Source organism: Zophobas morio, unplaced genomic scaffold, assembly GCF_036711695.1.
Source record: "Zophobas morio isolate AGI-343-1 ecotype UQ-CSIRO unplaced genomic scaffold, CSIRO_AGI_Zmor_V1 ptg000014l, whole genome shotgun sequence".
Classification (NCBI taxonomy): Eukaryota; Metazoa; Arthropoda; class Insecta; order Coleoptera; family Tenebrionidae; genus Zophobas; species Zophobas morio.
This window is the reverse complement of record NW_026972119.1, coordinates 24,543,296-24,565,276: the sequence shown is the minus strand read 5'-3', so window position 1 is coordinate 24,565,276 and position 21,981 is coordinate 24,543,296. Positions and strand designations below refer to the sequence as shown.

At 28.0% G+C, this 21,981-nt stretch overlaps 1 protein-coding gene across 2 annotated transcripts in view; it reads left to right on the top strand.

Annotated features, from left to right (window-relative positions):
- The first annotated feature begins 1,727 nt into the window (after positions 1 to 1,727).
- Positions 1,728 to 21,981, top strand: part of LOC135128700 (protein spaetzle-like) — a 31,479-nt gene continuing 11,225 nt past the window's right edge. Inside the window, exon 1 of one of the 2 annotated variants that reach the window (XM_064055724.1) lies at positions 1,728 to 1,955. In XM_064055724.1, coding sequence (XP_063911794.1) covers positions 1,908 to 1,955 — 48 coding nt within the window. In that variant the 5' untranslated portion in view covers positions 1,728 to 1,907. The remainder of the gene's footprint in view (positions 1,956 to 21,981) is intronic. The other variant, XM_064055725.1, reaches the window with a different exon arrangement.

Sequence of the window (21,981 nt, the reverse complement as noted above, 5' to 3'; positions counted from 1 at the left end):
TTTTTAATTTTTCGCTTTTCCAATTTTTCGTTTGCTATTTTTAAATTTTACAATTGTTTGAGCTTCAAATCCCACATTTTTCCGAATTTTCTGGTATTTTTATTTTTCATTTTCTCGCTTTTTCGATTTTTAAATTTTCCATTTTACAGTTTTTCGTTTTTCCACTTGTTCTATTTTTGTGTTTCCCGATTTTTCAGTGACTCGATTTTTAATTTTTAGATTTTTCAGTTTTAGGTTTTTCAATTTTTCAATTACAGAGTTTCTTATTTTAGATTTTTCACTTCTCCTTTTTCGATTTTGTAAATTTTCTGTTTCAATTTTTCGATTTTTAATTTCCACTTTTCAATTTTTCGATTTTCAAGTTTTTCAATTTTTAATTTCCGTGTTTTCGGTTTCTCGGTTTAAAATTTTTCGATTTCTTTCTCAACTTGATGGTTTTGAATTTTTTCGATTTTTCAATTCTTCATTTCTTCAAATTCTACATATTTAATTTTTTTGTTTGTCCAATTTTTCCAATTTTCGGTTCTTTTTTTCAGTTTCTAAAGTTTTTCGTTTTTCAATATTTGATTTTTCTGTTTTCGAAATTTTTTATTACTCAGGTTTTCCATACTTCAAAAAAATTCAAGTTTTGGTTTCTTCAATTTCTGGGATTTTCAATTTTTGAATATGTTAATTTTTCGTTTTTGCAATTTCTCAGTTTTCTTCGTTTTTTCATTTTCTAGATTTTTAGTTTTTTGCTTTTTCAGTGTCTCGAGTCGTAATTTCTCGAATGCTCAATTTTAAATTTCTTATTTTTAGTTTTTCCATTTTTTTTTATTTTTCTACTTTACATTTACTCGTTTTTCGATTTGCAATAAGTTTTCAATTCTTAAATTGTTTATTTTTTTTTGATTTCATGTATGTATTCGGTTTTTCGATTGCAATTTTTCTCTTTTTTCAATTTTTCGATTTGAAATGTTTAAATTTTTGAATATTTAAATTTTTCTATTTTTACAAATTTTCCATTTTTCAACTTTTCAATTTTTCAATTTCTCGATTATTCAGTTTCTCAATTTTTAATTTTCGGGTTTTATTTTCTCGGTTTTAAAATTTTCGATTTTCCAACTGGATTTTTAAATGTTTCGATTTTTCAATTTCCCAATTTTTCATTTTTTGGGTTTATTCTTTCTCGATTTTTAATTTTTCGTTTTTTGAATTTCTTGATTTTTCAATCTTTCGAATTTTCACTTTAATTTTTGAACTTATTATTACTAACAAAAATAAATCTAGGATTCACTAGAGGCATAAATGAGAATCATCATCATCATTATTATTATTAATGAGTTGACTAACTAGTTTACATTATTTTTTTGTTTATAAATATTTTTTCATTTCTGGGTCGTCATATTCTTTATTCCGTAAATTTTTAGATCAGTAGCGTCACCGATACCTTTAATTTTTGAATCATTTATTGTATCAACTTCTTCAGAAATCGGTAGATAAATTTTAATTTTACGTTATTTTTTCTAGCACCATCTAAACCTGTTCCAATCCTCTGCCATGCCCCACCTCCCCCTACTTTCACCATTTCCGCCCGGGAAAGTACCATGCTTCACTTCCGCTCTCATCGCCTCGTTGGAAAACCTCCAGCGACTCCAGTCCGGGTAGATTTTTCCCGCTTTTCCAGGATTCCGCCTAACGAGGAAATTCAACTGACGGAAAAGTGCAGCGATGTGAACAGCTGTCTCATTCTCAGCTCGGTGTCCTTGTCGATGTACAACAAATTTCAATGTTGTTGTGTTTGTAGTACAGCGGTAACGTTGTGGTCGGTCAGACGCTCAACGTTCCCTCAATCTCATGTTGAATCTTCCGATGATGTCCTGGGGTGGTAATTGCTGACTGGTGAGGTCCTGTTGTGATCGGTGATAATGGCAGTGAATGGGATCCCGGCGATAACACTGGTTTTATTGTCCTTGGTGAGCAATCATTAATTTATTTCCTCATAATTTCGCTCGTTTATTAAATAATTTGAATGTCTGGCTGTCGCGCTAAGTGGGAAATGTTTTCTTTAAAGGTTATATTTTTATCAATTCGTGTGTGTGTGATTTATTAATAGAGTGCATGGTTTATCTCTTCGTTCAAACTATAACATTTTTAACAATTTGTAGTTACTAACTTGTTGATGTAGTTTTGGTGTGATCTTCTATGTTTTTAATCTTCTAAATCTAAACAATTTATAATGTAGCTATAACGAAGCATCTTAATTAAAATTCAGTGATTACGCTAGACTGGCAAGAACAAGAGATTAAAGCGCCGCTAGGGTAAAGGTGCCTAAAAATACTCATTTCATTCTAATATCAACAGCCTACTAACTACTGAAATCAGATATCTACTATTTTAAAAAAGACAGACCAGGAAACTACAAGGTCTGACTACTGCACTCACACATACTTAATAGGTGAAAGTTACCAAAAGAATGCACACTTAAAGCGCCGCAATTTCCTCGAAAATGTCACCGAGTATCTCAGGGTTCAAGCCTGGAGCTCAATTTATTCTTAACGTTGATTAATGATATTATAGCTAAAGAAAAATGTTTTAAATTTCGCCGTCAATTTTTAATAACGGGCTGCATAGAAAATGCAGTTCGGGCCTCTTGGGAAATCGCGACAAGCCGCTACCCACGCATTAGCATGAACTATGTTAATTTAAAATTCAATCGCTGGATTGTAGTGACAAGAACGAGGGAATTAAGGCGTCGTTGCACCGTAAATGACAAAAGCAAAACGGCGAGGAATGTGTAATTATTCTGGAGAAGGCTGGGTTTAAATGTTAGATGGAATTAGCGACTGTGTAGACGCACAAAAAATTTCTGGGTGGTGTGTGACTTTACTTGGACGTACAGACACGGAATTATGAACAAATGTACGTTTTACAGAAAAATTTTAATTAATTTTAATATAGCAATATAGAGTATGTGCCATGCTCTGTTATGCCAAAGCGACAAGCATGTGACACTTAAAATTGGTTGGGCAACATGTTATTAAACTTAGCCTCTTTGGTGTCTCACTGACTACACTGTATTTTAATTGTAATTTTCTATTTTGGCCATTTTACGACTTTTCTATTTTTTGAGTTTTGAATTTAAAATTTTTCTTTTTTCCCAGTTCACGATTTGCAATTTTTCAATTTCTCAATTTTTGTATTTTTCAATGTTTTGATTTTCCACTGGTTCGATTTTATAATTTATAATAATTTTGTTTTTTTTTGCTTTTTCATTTTTTAATTTTTCATTTTCTCGATTTTTCAACTTTTCAATTTTATAAATTTTTGACTTTTCAATTTTTCGGTATACCATTTCCAGATTTGTGTAAGTTTTCAATATTACAAATTTTTCGATTTTTGAAGTTCCCATTTTTTTTTTGTTTTTGTAGATATTTTGATTTTTCTATTTTTAAGTTTGTTGATATTTAAATTTTTGATTTTTCATCATCCAGTTTATCAATTTATAATTTTTCAATTTTTAAATTTATCGGTTTATCGATTTTTCGATTTTTCTATTTTTCGACTATTACCAATTCTTCAACTCTTCGACTTCTTGATTTTTCGTTTTATTGATTTTGAAATTTTTAATTTTTCATTTCTGCAATTTATCTGCAATCGTCGATTCATCAATTAATCGATTCAATTCATCGGTTTATCGGTTCGACGATTTATCAATTTTTCGATTTTCGATTTTTCGATTTTTGGATTTTTTGATCCCTCGATTCTATTGATTTATCAATTGACCGATTTATTGATTTTCAATTTATCAATTCTTCGACTCTTCAACTCTTCGACTTCCTGATTTTTCGTTTGTAGATTTTTAAATTTTTTATTTTTCAATTTTTTTAGTTTTGCAATTTACCGATTTATCCATTCATCGATTCATCGATTTATCGGTTTTGAAAAAAAATTTGATGTTTATCAGTTTGTCGGTTTATCGATTTATCGTTTTATGGCTAATCGTTTTTCAATTTATCAACATTCGTCGATTCATCAATTAATCAATTCATCAATTTATCGGTCTATCGCTTTAACGATTTATCGATTTTTCGATTTTCAATTTTTCGATTCTTGGATTTTTTGATCCTTCGATTTTTCTATTTTTCGATTTTTCAATTTGTCGATTTATAATTTTATCGATTTATCAACCTATTTATTGATTTTCAATTTATCAATTCTTCGACTCTTCAACTCTTCGACTTTTTCATTTTTCGTTTATCGATACTTAAATTTCTTATTTTTCAATTTTTTACTTCTGCAATTTATCGATTTATCGATTTATCCATTCATCGATTCATCGATTTATCGGTTTTGAAAAAAAAATTGATGTTTATCAGTTTGTCGGTTTATGGATTTATCGTTTTATCGCTAATCGATTTTCAATTTATCAACATTCGTCGATTCATCATTTAATCAATTCATCAATTCATCGATTTATCGGTTTATCGGTTTAACGGTTTATCGATTTTTCGATTTTCGATTTTTTGATTCTTAGATTTTTTGATCCGTCGATTTTTCTATTTTCCGATTTTTTATTTTATCGATCTCTAATTTTATCGATTTATCAACCTATTTATTGATTTTCAATTTATCAATTCTTCGACTCTTCAACTCTTCGACTTTTTCATTTTTCGTTTGTCGATACTTAAATTTCTTATTTTTCAATTTTTTACTTCTGCAATTTATCGATTTATGAATTTATCCATTCATGAATTCATCGATTTATCAATTTTGATAAAAAACTGATGTTTATTAATTTATCGATTAATCGATTTATCGTTTTATCGGATAATCGATTTTCAATTTATCAATTCATCAATTCATCGGTTTATCGGTTTAACGATTTATCGATTTTTTGATTTTCGATCTTTTGATTCTTGGATTTTTTTATCCTTCGATTTTTTATTTTCCGATTTTTTAATTTATCGATTTATAATTTTATCGATTTATCAATTGACCGATTTATCGATTTTCTATTTATCAATTCTTCAACTCTTCAAATCTTCGACTTTTTCATTTTTCGTTTGTCGATTTTTCAATTTTTTACTTTTGCAAATTTATCGATTTATGAATTTATCCTTTCATGGATTCATCGATTTATCGGTTTTGATAAAAAACTGATGTTTATTAATTTATCGATTGATTGATTTATCGTTTTATCGGATAATCGATTTTCAATTTATCAACATTCGTTGATTCATCAATTCATCGGTTTAACGATTTATCGATTTTTCGATTTTTCGATTTTTCGATTTTTCGATTTTTCGATTCTTGGATTATTTGATCCTTCGATTTTTCTATTTTCCGATTTTTCAATTTATCGATTTATAATTTTATCGATTTATCAATTGACCGATTTATCGATTTTCAATTTATCCATTTTTCAACTCTTCGTTTGTCGATTTTTAAATTCTTTTATTTTTCAATTTTTTGCTTTTGCAATTTATCGATTTATCAATTTATCCATTCGGGGATTCATCGATTTATCTATTTCGATAAAAAATTAATGTTCTTAGATTTTTTGATCCTTCGATTTTTTTATTTTCCGATTTTTCAATTTATCGATTTTATAATTTTATCGATTTATCAATTGACCGATTTATCGATTTTCAATTTATCAATTTTTCAACTCTTCGTTTGTCGATTTTTAAATTTTTTTATTTTTCAATTTTTTGCTTTTGCAATTTATCGATTTATAAATGTATCCATTCGGGGATTCTTCGATTTATCAATTTCGATAAAAAACTAATGTTCTTAGATTTTTTGATGCTTCGATTTTTTTATTTTCCGAGTTTTCAATTTATCGATTTATAATTTTATCTTTTATCAATTGACCGATTTATCGATTTTCAATTTATCAGTTCTTCAACTCTTCAACCCTTCGACTTTTTGATTTTTCGTTTGTCGATTTTTAAGTTTTTTATTTGTGCAATTTATCGATTTATCGATTTATCCATTCATCGATTCATCGATTTATCGGTTTTGAAAAAAAAACTGATGTTTATTAGTTTATCGGTTTATCGATTTATCGTTCTATCGCTAATCGATTTTCAATTTATCAACATTCGTCGATTCATCAATTAATCTATTCATCATTTCATCGATTTATCGGTTTAACGATTTATCGATTTTTCGATTCTTGGATTTTTTGATCCTTCGATTTTTCTATTTTTCGATTTTTCAGCTTGTCGATTTATAATTTTATCGATTTATAGATCTTCATTTTATCAACTTTTCGACTCTTCGACTTTTTGATTTTTTGCTTTATCGATTTTTGAATGTAAATTTTTCAATGTTTCATTTTTGCAATTTATCGATTTATCCGTTCATCGATTCATCGATTCATCGGTTTATCAATTTATCGGTTGATTAATTTATCGTTTTATCGATTTTCAGTTTATCAACTTTTTGATTTTTCATTTCTCCAGTTTATCGATTTATCGATTTATCCATCCATCGATTCATCGATTTATCGATTTACCAGTTTATTAATTTATCGATTAATCTATTTGCCATTTTTCAACATTCATCGATTTATCGATTAAGCGATTCATCATTTATAGATCAATCAATTCATCAATTCATCGGTTTATCGAATTTCGATTCTTCGATTTTTTCATTTTTCCATTATTCGATTTATGGTTTTATCGATTTTTGGATGTATGGTTTTATCGATTTATCAATTGACCGATTTATCGATTTTCAATTCAACATCTTTTCGACTCTTCAACTCTTCCACTTTTTGATTTTTCGCTTTATCGATTTTTGAATTTAAATTTTTCAATTCTTCATTTTTGCAATTTATCAATTTGTCGATTTATCCATTCATCTATTGATCTATTTATCCATTCATCGATTCATCGATTTATCGGTTGATTAATTTATCGATTTATCGTTTTATCGATTTTCAGTTCATCAATTTTTCGACTCTTCATCTCTTCGAATTTTTGATTTTTCGCTTTATGGATTTTTCGGTTTTTTAATGTTTCAATTCTTCAATTCTTCAATTTTTTGGTTTTTCAGTTTCTCGATTTGGAATTTGTTGTTTTTTTTCTCGTTTTTAAATGTCCCGATTTGCAATTTTTGAGTGCTCTATTTCAAATTTTTCAGGTTTTCTGTTTTTTGATTTTTTAATTTTCCAATTTTTTTAAATTTAAATTTTTTGTATTTTCAATTATTAGATTTCCAAATTTTCGAATTTTCACCTTATTTTTTTTCACTTTTCCGATCTTTTTATTCTTATGTACTTATTTTAGTTTTTCGATTTTTTTGTTTCTCGATTTTTAATTTTTCGTTTTTTCGTTTCTTCAGTCTTCCGATTTGCATTTTAATTTAATTCTTTATTTATCCGATTTTTCAAATTTGTCATTTTGCTTTTTGCGATATTTAATATTTTCGTTGTTCAGTTTTCGGTTCGTTCAATTTTTTAGTTTTGAATTTTTCGAGTTTTCAATTTAAAATTTTTTTTTCTGATCTTTCCACTACTACATGTCTTCGTTTTCCGATTTTTCAATTTCTGGATTATTAATTTTTAGATTTTTCATTTCTTTAATGTCCCGATTTACAATTTTTTGAGTTTCATTTTTCTAGTTTTTTAATTTCTGAATTTTTCAATTTTTGGAAATCTAATTTCTTGTTTGTTTTATTTTTCAACATTTCAATTTCTAGTCTTTTCATTTTTCAGTTTGTCGTTTCTTCAGTGTTCCGATTTTCATTTTTTAACGTTTTATTTTTAAATTTTGGAGCTTTTCGATTTTTCAACCTTCGAATTATTTAATTTTTGGTAATGTTATTTTTTTGTTTTTTGATGTTTTAGATATTTCAGTTTGTTGATGTTTGATTTTTCGATTTTTCAATTTTTCTTTTATTAAATACCTCGACTTGTGGATTTTCAATTTGTAGAAGTTTTAATTTTTGGTTTTTATCAATTTTTCAATTTTTCAGTTTTTCGACTTTTAATTTTTGAATCGTTTAATTTTTAGTTTCTTCAGTTTTTCGCTTTCAGTTTTTCCAGTTTTAAAATTTAATTTTTTCAGGTTTTCAATTTTTTGGTTGCTCAATTTTTGAGATTTAAAATTTTGTATTTTTCAATATTTTGATTTTTCGCGGTCGGGATTTTACTGTTTATCAATTAATCGATCTATAATTAAATTACTCAATTGTTTCGTTTTTTCAATTTTTTACAGTCCCATTTATAGATACATATTTCCATCGTTTGTTTTATTAATTTTTCCATTTTTCAATTTTTCGATTTGTATTCTGATTTTTTGTATTTTTTTCAGTTGTTCGATTTTTTAATTTTTGATTTTTGAATTTCCCGATTTTTCAATTTTTCAAATTTAAAATTTTGCGCTTTTTAGATGTTTCAATTTGTCCCTATTCCCTTTTCCAGTTTCAATTCCTCCCTTTTTCAGTTTCCTGTTTTTCAATATTTTAATTTTCACTGCTTCGATTTCACCATTATTCATTTTTCAATTTTTCAATTTTTCAATTTTTCAATTTTTCAATTTTTCAATTTTTCGATATACAATTTTTCGAATCATCAATTTTTCAAATCTTCAATTTTTGATTTTTCTCTTTTTAGTTGTCCCAACTTCCCGAATTTTCAATTCTTCAGTTTTTAGATTTTTCAGTTTTTCAATTTGCAATTTTTCGATTATAAAAATTTTCGAATCATCAATTTTTCAGTTTTTCAGTTGCTCAATTTTTAAGATTTAAAATTTTGTATTCTTAATATTTTGATTTTTCACGGTCTGGATTTTTTATTTTTTCTTCTCAATTTTTCAATTTTCACTTTCTAGATTTTTCAGTTTCCAGAATTTTCATTGTTTAAATTTTTGCAATGTTTCAATTTTTCGATTATTCCATTGCTCGATTGTTTCGTTTTTCCAATTTTTCATATTTCCATTTAGAGATACATCATCTTTTGTTTTATTAATTGTTCCATTTTTCAAATTTTCGATCAATATTCTAATTTTTAGTTTTTTAATTTTTCAGTTGTTACATTTTTTAATTTTTGAATTTTGAATTTCCCGTTGTTTATATTTTTCAATTTTACAATTTTGTGCTTTTTAGATTTTTCACTTTCTCGATTTTCAATTTTCCAGTTTCAGTTTCTCAATTTTTCAGTTTTCTATTTATCAATATTTTAATTTTTACTGCTTCGATTTCACCATTATTCATTTTTCAATTTTCGAATTTTTCATTTCTTAGTTTCTTAATTTTTCAACTTTCTAATTTCTCAGTTTTTAAATTTTTCAATTCTTTATCGATTTTACAAATTTTCGAATCATAAGTTTTTCAGTTCTCCAATTTTGAATTTTTTTATTTTTTGTTTTCTTAACGTCCTGATTTTTTATTTTTTCAATTTTTGTATTTTTCAGTTTTTCGATTTGCAATTTTTCGATTATAAAAATATAAGAATCATCACTTTTTCATTTTAGATTTTTGAAAATACGAACGAATAAAGCCAAAAATTTCAATAATTTGAAAGCGGGTATTGTACACAACCATTTCAAAGTACAAGAGGCAAGGATAACAAGGTAAATTTAATGGATTTTACTGGTTATTCGAATATTCGAACCGTAATTATCTTGTCCAATGATAAATATAAAACTCAATTAATTTTTGCAGATTGGAAAGTTCTGGTTTTAGTGAGTTGATTTTACTGCTTTTTAATTACGTGCTTACATCTTTACGAGGTTTCATTTCTGGTTAACTGAATTTAGTCCAAAATTACATCTTTATGTCTCAAAATCGAACAATTCCGTCAGTGAATTTCGAAAACAGAATTAAAAAAACACGAAAATAAAATCTGCTAAAATAAATTTTTTAACAACTCGAAAAAATAAGAACCTGTTACTAAAGCTCAAGGATTCACATCTTGGAGCGTATTTTTAGACAAACATTTATTCAACGATATTTCGACCTTCTGAGACAACGAAGGAATCGATTTTGTTAAAAATCTCTCGTCGGAAATGAGCGTCAAAACTCCAAAAAAGTTTGTTAAGTAATCATTGTTACACTGTGATTTTTAGAAATTTATAAATAGCTTGACGATAATTAATGTTCAGCTCGCTTATTCCAAGAAAACCAATCGATAACATTAGAGAAAAACAGCAATTTAAATAAAAACCTGAATATCTCACGAATTTATTGTTAATTCTAAAACACCGTGTTACGCAGTTTTAAGTTGTAAATATATAGTTGCATAAATATTTAATCTATAATTATAAATGGTTCTTACTTATGTTTTCTGATACTTTTCCGATTATGCATGTGTAGTGTTGGTTGCATACTGATATAAATCAATTTACAAACGAAGGTTAGCTCTTGCGTGTTGTAGGTCGAAAAACCGAAGAAATTGAAAAAATAAGGATACAAATTTTAACTCCAAACCGTAAGAAATCAAAACATTGAAAATTACGAAATTTTAAACCAAAAATTTGACTACTAATTAAAAACTGAAAAACAGTTTGCCTTTTTTTTCTTATTATGTGTAGACTTATTTCGATAACAAGAATCTTAAAACATATCTAAAATGGAAAATTGTTACAGTAAACAACTACCTAAGAATAAAAAGATCGAAAAAGTCAAAAAATTGAAAATTTAAAAATCGAGAAACTGAAAGTAGAAAAATCTAGAAAATGAAAACCGAAATATTGAAAAGAGAACTCGAAAAATTTGAAATCGAAATACTGAATAAAACAGAAATTGAAAAATTGAAAAATTAAAAATCGAGAAATCAAAATATCGTCAAAGTGAAAAAAACAAGAAAGTGAAACTTCTGCAAGTTCAAAAATTGCAAATAGGAAAACTGAAAAATCCAAAAATTGACAAATTGAAAATCGGGAAATTGAGAAAACAAAAAATGGAAAAATTCAAAAATTGAAGAACTGAAAAATTGATGATTCGAAAATCTGTAAAATTGAAAAATTGAAAAATTGGAAAACTGAGAAATTAGAAAGTTGAAAAATCAAGAAACTGAAAATGTTGAGAAATTGAAAAATGAACAGTGGTAAAATCGAAGCAATGAAAATCAAAATAGTGAAAAACAGAAAAAGCGAGAAACTGAAACTACAAAATGGAAAATCGAGAAATTGAATAATCAAAAAACCGCAAAATTGTAAAATTGAAGAATCTAAAAATCGGGAAATTCAAAAATCAAAAATTAAAAATCGAACAACTGAAAAATACAAAATCATTACATCAAAATACAAAGCAACTGAAAAACTGAAACATCGAAAAAATTAAAATTGAAAGCGAAAAAACAAAAAATGGAAAAATTAAAAATTGAACAACTGAAAAATTAATGATTCGAAAATCTGTAAAATCAAAAAATTGAAAAATTTGAAAACTGTGAAATTAGAAATTTGAAAAATCAAGAAACTGAAAAAATTGAAAATTTGAAAAGCGGTGAAATCGAAGCAATGAAAATCAAAATACTGAAAAAGAGAAAACTGAAAAAGCGATAAATTGAAACTGGAAATTGGAAAATCGAAAAATTGAAAAATGAAAACATTAATTAAACAATAGATGGAAATATGTATCTGTAAATGGGAATATATAAAATTGAAAAAACGAAACAATCGAGCATTTAAATAATCGGAAAATTGAATTAAAGATCGATTAATTGATTAAATGATAAAATGGAAAAATTGCAAAAATTTTAAAAATTTAAAATTTTGGAAACTGATAAATCTAGAAACTGAAAATTGAAAAATTGAGAAAGAAAAACAGTGAAATCCAGACCGTGAAAAATCAAAATATTGAGAAATACAAAATTTTAAAACTCAAAAATTGAGCAACTTAAAAACGGAAAAATCGAAAAAATTAAAATTGAAAGCTGGAAAAATTGAAAGCGAAAAACTGAAGAAATTAAAAATTGAACAACTGAAAAAATTTGAAAAATCGAAAAATTGAACAACTTAAAAGTAGAAAAATCCAAACAGAAACATTGATGTTTCGAAAATTTTTAAAATGGAAAAACTGAAAAATTGATGATTCGAAAATTTGTGAAATTGAAGAATTGAAAAATTTGAAAACTGAGAACTAGAAAGTTGAAAAATTAAGAAACTGAAGAAGTTGAAAAATTGAAAAATGAACAGTGGTAAAATCGAAGCAATGAAAATCAAAATACTGAAAAAGCGAGAAACTGAAACTATAAAATGGAAAATCGAGAAATTGAAAAATCAAAAAACCGAAAAATTGTAAAATTGAAGAATCTAAAAATCGGGAAATACAAAAATCAAAAATTAAAATCGGACAACTGAAAAATACAAAATCGAAGAATTGAAAAATGGAAAAATAAAAAAATCTAAAATTTTGGAAACTGAAAAATCTAGAAAGTGAAAATTGAAAAATTGAGAGAGAAAAACAGTAAAATCCAGACCGTGAAAAACTGAAAAATCGAAAAAATTAAAATTGAAAGCGAAAAACTGAAGAAATTAAAAGTTAACAACTAAAAAAAATTGAAAAATCGAAAAATCAAACATCAATAAACTGAATATCTAAAAATTTAAAACACAAAAATCAACATTTCTAATAATGGAAAAGTTCAGAAGTTGAATAATCGAAAAGCTGCAAAATTTGAAACTGAAAACTCAAAAAGTGAAAATCGGAACACTGAAGAAACGAACTGAAAAATGAAAAAACCAGAACCTGAAATGTCGAAAAATAAAACACAAGAAATTAGATTTTCAAAAATTGAAAAGTTAAAAAACTAGGAAAATGAAACTCAAAAAATTGAGGAAATGAAAACTCGAAAAATTCAAAACTGAAAAATTGAAAAATGGAAATATTAAACCAACGAATGTCCATTACTATTTAGATCAGAGCAGATATGGGTGGCGCTTAATCTTCGGCTTTGTTTTTTCTTAATATACATGGTATTCTTTGAAAAACACGATACTCATTTTTAATTTCTTGTTAAAAAAAGAAGTATTTTGCAGTTAAGTTGGTTCACGACGAATAAAAAAAATTGTCACAATTGCGATAGGGCGGGTGGGCGGGGCTACATTTTGCCTTTTTTTCTTATTATGTGTAGACTTATTTCGACAACAAGAAACTTAAAACACATCTAAAAAGGTAAATTGTTACAGTAATCAACCACCTAAGAATAGAAAGATCGGAAAAGTCAAAAAATTTAAAATACAAAAATTTTAAATTTTAAAAATTTGAAAAATTGAAAACTCGGAAAACCGAAAACCTGAAAAACTTTTGACAAGTTTTAAGGTTACTATGTTTAATGTTCCAATTTTAATTATAATAAACATTAAAAATGTTAACTACTGGTATAATTCCTACGATTATTAAAAAATCATTTGCATATAATGCACTTCATCCTCTTCCTGGTTATAAAACCGAACTTTAGTTTCTACTTAATGTCACTTAAACAGCCATTCGAACTCGTTACCCACAATAAGACATCGTCGAAAGCAATTGACATTTAAGCCGGTCTTCAAGTAGTCATTAGCAGTGTGCTTCCACTCAACAATCCGTAATAACTCCGAAGCCTTTCTTAATGCAGCTGAAAACTGACCTAAACAAACAAAGATCAACCGAGAACAGGTTTCACTGCAAGTAACTTTCTTATAATAAATTATTACTCAAAATTTCAAGGCCACTCGAATAATTTATCCAGCACGACTCATACGCATAAGCACAGCCATGCAGAACGGTGTCATTAAGCGACAAAAACGCTAATTTTGTCCGGAAGTTCGCACAATAAATCCCTGGAATTAATCGAGAAATGATGAAAATCGCAACTATGCGACGTCGCTGTCCACTCCGAAAAGCGGTCGTTTTTGTGTGCGGTGGATTTTTTTGGGCGAGGCGAGTTTTAATAAGCGCCAATTTAATTATGGAGCTTTTTAATAACTAGATTCAACTCGAAAGCGAATTTGGAAAAATAATTGTTCTTGCGATGGAAAGAAAATCTAATAAATTCGGTTTAATTAAAAGGGGTTTGAATAAAATTACACAAATTGTGCGGATTCGGCGGGAAGTGCGGGAGTAACGTGTTGCTGTTTCGTCTTTTGTTTTTTATGGCTAGGTTGGTGGTTACGTTAGGCATAAAAGCGAAAGTGCGAATAGTGGTGTACTTTTTATTTTATTTTTATCGTAACCCGCCACCTCGTTTTTCCTTACCGGAGAACGGTGCTCTAAATTTAGATGCCACTCGGAGATGAATTACCTTCTGGGGGAGGATTCTAAGACGGAACGATTGCACAATTTGGTTAAAAAAATATATTTAGTAAAATGTTGTTTTTATTTTTACGTAAGTCATAAATAGATTCGGAAAAATATTGTTTGATATGACGACATCGATTTTCCAGATTGTCCACACTGAGTTTCTGGATTTAATTTTTTCTAGTTTAGGAAAAACTTTGCCCTAATTATTTTTGGTGTACGCGCAGGCATCCAATTCTTCCAGGAAAACTCCATTGTGAGTTGCCACATAGATGTAAAATACTGTAACTTTCACTGAAAATCACCACACGAAAAGAAAATGTTGTATGCATACCCTATTTAAAAATTGTTTTGAAAATATATAGAATCTCCCTCGCCACAAATTATAAGAATTGATTCTGCTTTTTAGATATTTCATTCAATCGATTTTTGATTTTTCGATCTTTAATTCAATTTTCCGATTACTCAATTTCTCAATTGTTTCGTTTTTTCAATGTTTTATATTCCCATTTATGGCCATCTATTGTTTAATTAATGTTTCCTTTTTTGCAATTTTTCAATTTTGTATTTTTCAGTTATTCCATTTTTAATTTTTGATTTTTGAATTTCCCGATTTTTAGATTCTTCAATTTTACAATTTTGCGGTTTTTTGATTTTTCAATTTCTTGATTTTCCATTTTCTAGTTTCAGTTTCTCGCTTTTTCAATATTTTGATTTTCATTGCTTCGATTTTACCACTGTTTATTTTTCAATTTTCAACTTTCTAATTTTTCAGTTTTCAAATTTTTCAATTTTTCGATTTTCCAGATTTTCGAATCATCAATTTTTCAGTTCTTCAGTTTTTGAATTTTTCCATTTTTTTGTTTTCTCAACTTCCCGATTTTCAATTTGTCAATTTTCAGATTTTTCAGTTTTTCGATTTGCAATTTTTCAGCTTGTAGAAATTTTATTTTTTTGTTTTTTGTCCACTTTGACGATATTTCGATTTCTCGATTTTTAATTTTTCAATTTTTCAACTTTTGCTTTCTTCAGTTTGGATTTCAAATTTTTCTTCATATTAAATTTTTCTTTTTGAATATTTCAATTTTTGGTTTCTTCAGTCTTTCGATTTCTAATTTTTTGAGTTTTCAAGTTTAATTTATTCAATTTCTCCGTTTTTCAATTGCTCAACTTTTGGGTTTTAAAATTTTGAATTTTTCAATGCTTTGATTTCTCAATGTTTGGGTTTGCCGACTTTTTTTCCAGTTTTTATAGAATTTCGAGGCGTCAATTTTTCAGTTGTTTATTCATTTTTCCGATTTTTCATTATCTTTTTTTTTCATTTTTCAATTTTTCGATTTGTATTCTGATTTTTCGTTTTTTTATTTTTCAGTTGTTCGATTTTTAATTTTTGATTTTTGAATTTCCCGATTTTTAGATTTTTCAATTTTACAATTTTGCTGTTTTTTGATTTTTCAATTTATCGATTTTCCATTTTCCAGTTTCAATTTCTCGCTTTTTTAGTTTTCTTTTTTCGGTATTTTGATTTTCATTCCTTCGATTTCACCACTTTTCAATTTTTCAACTTCTTCAGTTTCTTGATTTTTCAACTTTCTAATTTCTCAGTTTTCAAAATTTTCAATTCTTCGATTTCACAATTTTTCTAATCATCAATTTTTCAGGTCCTTAATTTTTGAATTTTTCCATTTTTTGTTTTCTCAACTTCTCGTTTTTCAATTTTTCATTTTAAAATTTTTCAGTTTCTCGATTTTATAAATTTTGGTAAGTTAAACATCAATGTTTCAGTTTGGATTTTTCTATTTTTAGTTGTTCAATTTTTCGATTTTGCAATTTTTATCAGTTGTTCAAATTTTAATTTCTTCAGTTTTTCGCTTTCAATTTTAATTTTTTCGTTTTTTCAGTTTTTCAGTTGCTCAATTTTTGAGCTTTAAAATTTTGTATTTTCCAATATTTTGATTTTTCACGTTCTGGATTTTACTGTTTTTCTTTCTCAATTTTTCAATTTTCATTTTCTAGATTTTTCAGTTTCCAAAAGTTTCACTTTTTAAATTTTTGCAATTTTTCGATTTTATAAAATTTGGAATCATCAAATAATTCGATCTTTAATTCAATTTTCCGATTACTCAGTTTCTCAATTGTTTCGTTTTTTCAATTTTTTATATTCCCATTTATGGCCATCTATTGTTTAGTTAATTTTTTCATTTTTCAATTTTTCGTTTTTGTATTTTTCAGTTGTTCGATTCTTAATTTTCGAGTTTTGAATTTCCCGATTATTAGATTCTTCAATTTTACAATTTTGCGTTTTTTTTGATTTTTCAATTTCTCGATTTTCCATTTTCTAGTTTCAGTTTCTCGCTTTTTCAGTTTTATGTTTTTCAACATTTTGATTTTCATTGCTTCGATTTTACCAATTTTTCAATTTTTCAATTTTTCGATTTTTCAGTTTTTCGATTTGCAATTTTTCAACTAGCAGAAATTTTACTTTTTTGTTTTTTTCACTTTGACGATATTTTGATTTCTCGATTTTTAATTTTTCAATTTTTCAACTTTTGCCTTCTTCAGTTTCGATTTCAAATTTTTCGAGTTCTCTATCTCAATTTTTTCAATTTTTCAGTTTTTCAATTACTCAGATTTTCTGTTTAAAATTTGTATTTTTAAATGTTTTTATTTTTTATCGTTTGGAGTAAATTTTTCTTTTTTTAATATTCCAATTTTTGGTTTCTTCAGTCTTTCGATTTCTAATTTTTTGAGTTTTCAAGCTTAATTTATTCAATTTTTCCGTTTTTCAATTGCTAAACTTTTGGATTTTAAAATTTTGAATTTTTCAATATTTTGATTTTTCAATGTTTGGATTTGCCGACTTTTTTTCCAGTTTTTATAGAATTTCGAGTCGTCAATTTTTCAGTGGTTTATTCAATTTTCCGATTTTTCATTATCAATACAAAATGGCGGGCGGTGAGAGTATATCTGCGACGAGTTTGTTCTGCAGAAAGTGCAAAAATAAGGTCGTAACAGCGGTAAAATGTGTGAATTGTGACAGTGCATATCACCAAAGTTGTGCTAAATTGATTAACAATATAAAACTTTTGGATAGTGCAAAGTTAATCTGTTGTGAAAGAATTCCAATAGTCGACGACGACGCAGCATTTTTTGACGCCGTGGAACAATTAAGTGGCCCTGAAAAGAAGGTAGATTTATCCATCTTTACATATATCCTTAAGCAGAAAGACCATGTAATCGCCGAATTGCGAGATCAAGTAAAATTACTTAATGACCACATCGCACTGTTAAAACAACCAATTAAAGAAACGTCAGTCTCATCTCAAGAAGAAATCATAACAAAAAGAGACGAATTTGATAACATACAACCTCAAAATATCGATATTAAGCCGGTTCCCAAAGGAGGAAAAACTACTGACAACACCGTTCAGAACGGAAATGTAAACAAAAGTGAATCCGTTAAGACTCCCCCTAAAAAACGCAGTCTTCTCATCATTGGAAACGGATCGCATGCAGATAGTACTAATGAAGAAGGGGATAGCTTTGCTATCTCTAGAATAATAAGGCACTCATCCATTCACTTAACTCGTGTGAATCCAATAAAAACAGAAGATGATGTTTTGAAATATATTGAAAATACCATGACATCCCAAGCAATCATAAAGGAAAATATATCACCGAAAATAAAATTGACCAAACTACAATCTCGCCATCCTGAGAATTATAGTTCTTATAAAATTACGCTGGATTCGGTGTACTTTAAAAACCTCCTTGATCCTAAATTTTGGCCTAAAGGAGTAGCTGTGAGAAAATATTTTACCAAACCCTCGTACTCAGCGGGTAACCTATCGTCTTCAAAAAACTCAAAAAACGAAGCACCCACCGTATCGTAAGTCCCCTGCCTATTTTTTATCAAAATATAAGAGGTCTTCGTACGAAGCTAGACAAATTACACGAAAGTATCCTAAACGAGGACTATCCAGTTATTGTGTTGACCGAAACCTGGTTGATGGATGGTATCTTCAATGCGGAATTTATTGACAAACGTTACACGGTTTACAGATGTGACAGATGCTCGGCGACAAGCTCCAAATCTCGTGGAGGTGGGGTACTCATTGCAGTCCTCAAAAATTTTGACTCAGTCCAACTGGATATTGATACCGGAAGGCGCGAAGAACTCTGGGTGAATATTAGTTGTAATGATGAAAATCTAATCCTCTGTGCAATATATCTGCCCCCTAACTCATCGCCGGAAGTATATAATGAACATTGTTCATTCCTTGAATCCATCTCTCAAGAATATGCTGATACGCGTATTTGTGTAATAGGGGATTTCAATCTGCCAAACATTTCATGGGTACCGAACGAGGACTGTGTTGGCCTATCTCCTGTTTGCAGCAATGACCTTCGTGAACAAATGGTTAGTGACCATTACATGTTATGTGGTTTTAACCAATTTAATTCATGTCCAAATTCTATCGGATCTATTTTAGACTTAGTTTTTTGCAATTTCGATACAGTAACTGTGAATACTACCGATCCTTTGTTACCCTGTGATGTATATCATCCTGCATTAGGGATTAGTATTTTGAACTTAGAGTCCTCACCTAATTGCTGTAATAGTCCAACTGATTCGCTAAATTTTCGTAAAGCTGACTATGGTGATATTAACTCTTTTTTTAATAGTATAAATTGGGTATTTCTTTGTGACTTTCAGTGCATTGATGTGTGTCTTAATGCTTTCTACGATATAATGTCTACTGCAGTTGAGTTGTTTATACCTAAATATAGGCCTTATTTCAATACTTATCCTTCGTGGTTTGACCAGAAAACAAAACTCCTTATTAAAGATAAAAAATTAGCTCATAAGAAATACAAACAAACTGGGTGCATAAATGACTATTTAAATTTTTGTAATCTAAGACGGGAGTGTAAGGGAGCCATAACTAAATGCAAAAGGTCCCACATCGACAACGTGGAGCAAAATATTCAGAATGATGTAAAATCGTTCTGGTCCTTTGTAAACACTAAGAGAGGCAAAAGTAGTAGTTTGCCCAAAGTTTTATTTCATGCTGATAAAAAGGCTGACAACCTTTCTGACATTTGTAATCTTTTTGCTGAATATTTTAAATCTGTATACAGTCATTCTGACAACCTAATAAATTTCCCATCTGGTAATACAAAAGCCTGTCCATCCATTGATGCACAAATTAATGAACTAGAGATATCTGTTGAGGAGATTACCAAAGGTATATCAAATCTTGACCTAAATTGGAGTCCTGGTTCCGATGGCATTCCTCCCGCATTTGTGAAGATGTGCGCGTCCTCGCTATCTTTTCCCCTAAAAATTATCTTCAATAAGTCGTTACATTTAGGTATTTTTCCTGAAGCCTGGAAAATCTCCGATGTAGTACCAATTCACAAAAGCGGAAGTAAAAGTCAAGTGAACAATTATAGAGGTATTAGTATATTGCCTGCCTTATCTAAATTATTTGATTCTATCGTTACCGATAGGTTATACTCTTGTATTAAAGGTACAATAATAAAGGAACAACATGGTTTCATGGCTGGTAAATCCACTAATACTAACCTCACAATCTTTACGGATTACTTGTTCAAAAATGTTGAAAATGGTTACGCAGTTGACTGTATTTATACAGATATAAAAAAAGCTTTTGATAGGGTCAATATTCAGCTATTAGTCAATAAATTAAATAACTTAGGTATACGTAACCCCATATTATCTTGGATAAACTCGTATCTGACAGGTCGCTTGCAAAGAGTAAAAATATCCAATAATAGATCATGTTTTATTGAAGTAACTTCTGGAGTGCCACAAGGATCACATATCGGTCCGCTACTATTTTTGGTTTTTATTAATGACGTAAACTCGGCTTTTAAACATTGTAGATTTTTACTTTTCGCAGATGACTTGAAACTTTTTTGTCGTATTCGTAACTCAACTGATGTTATATTACTTCAAGAGGACCTTGGGAAATTTGTAGAATGGTGTGATTCTAATAAATTGGAATTAAATATTGAGAAATGTAAAGCCATTAGATTTTCGTCGAAAAAATTATTAGATCCTCCAACATATTTTATAAAAGATCGGAAACTAGAAACTACCCTTTCAGTAAATGACTTAGGCGTAACGTTTTCCTCCAAATTGGACTTCAATATCCATATTGACAATATTGCCAATAAAGCAAATAAATTGCTCGGTTTTCTTATTCGACAGGGCACTATCTTTTATAATCTTAGGACCTTTATAATTTTGTATTGCTCTCTTGTGCGCTCCGTGTTAGAATATTGCACAGTAATTTGGTCTCCTTATCATTTAGTTAAGATCCAAAGACTTGAGAAGATACAGAGTCGTTTTATAAAATTTTTATGTTTTAAATTTAATGTTGACTTTAAATCAAACAACTACGTCAATCTCCTACAATTCTTTGGTTTGGCTCTTTTAGAATCTCGTAGAACTTATTTCGACCTCTATTTTATGTTCAAGATTTTAAATAATATGTGTAATTGTACCAATCTTTGTTCTTTGTTTAATTTTCATGTTCCAGCTCGGAACGTCAGAAACCCGATTCTATTTGATGTGCCATTTCATCGCACAAATTATTCATCAAACTCTGTCGTTCCTAGACTGTCGAACTTAGCAAATAAATACCGCCGTGACATTAGCCTTTTTAATGTGTCTAGTTTTGTATTTAAACGCTCAGTGCGTATAGCACTAAAAATGTAACTACGTACATGTTGTGTAATGGTGAATCCGTTAATAAATCAATTATTATTATTATCTTTTTTTTTCTTTTTTCAATTTTTCGAATTGTATTCTGATTCCTCGTTGTTTTTATTTTTCAGTTGTTTGATTTTTAATTTTTGATTTTTGAATTTCTTGATTTTTAGATCCTTCAATTTTACAATTTTGCGGTTTTTTGATTTTTCAATTTATCGATTTTTCATATTTCAGTTTCAATTTCTGGTTTTTTCAGTTTTCTGTTTTTCAGTATTTCGATTTTCATTGCTTCGATTTCACCACTTTTTAATTTTTCAATTTTTTCAATTTCTTGATTTTTCAACTTTGTAATTTATCAATTTTCAAATTTTTCAATTCTTTGATTTCACAAATTTTCGAACCATCAATTTTTCAGTTGTTCAATTTTTTAATTTTTCCATTTTTTGTTTTTTCGCTTTCAATTTTAATTTTTTCGATTTTTCAGTTTTTCAGTTGCTCAATTTTTCAGCTTTAAAATTTTGTATTTTTCAATATTTTGATTTTTTACGGTCTGGGTTTTACTGGTTTTCTTTCCCAATTTTTCAATTTTCATTTTCCAGATTTTTCAGTTTCCAAATTTTTCATTTTTTTAAATTTTTGCAATTTTTCGATTTTATAAAAAATCAGTTAATTCGTCCTTTAATTCAAATTTCCGATTACTCAATTTCTCAATTTTTCGTTTTTTCCATTTTTTATATTCCCATTTATGGCCAAGTATTGTTTAATTAATTTTTCCATTTTTCAATTCTTCGATTTTGTATTTTTCAGTTGTTCGATTTTTAATTTTTGATTTTTGAATTTCCCGATTTTTAGATTTTTCCATTTTACAATTTTGCCGTTTTTTGATTTTTCAATTTATCGATTTTCCATTTTCCAGTTTCAATTTCTCGCTTTTCAGTTTTCTGTTTCTCAGTATTTTGATTTTCATTGCTTCGATTTCACCACTTTTCAATTTTGCAACTTTTTCAGTTCTTCAATTTTTGAATTTT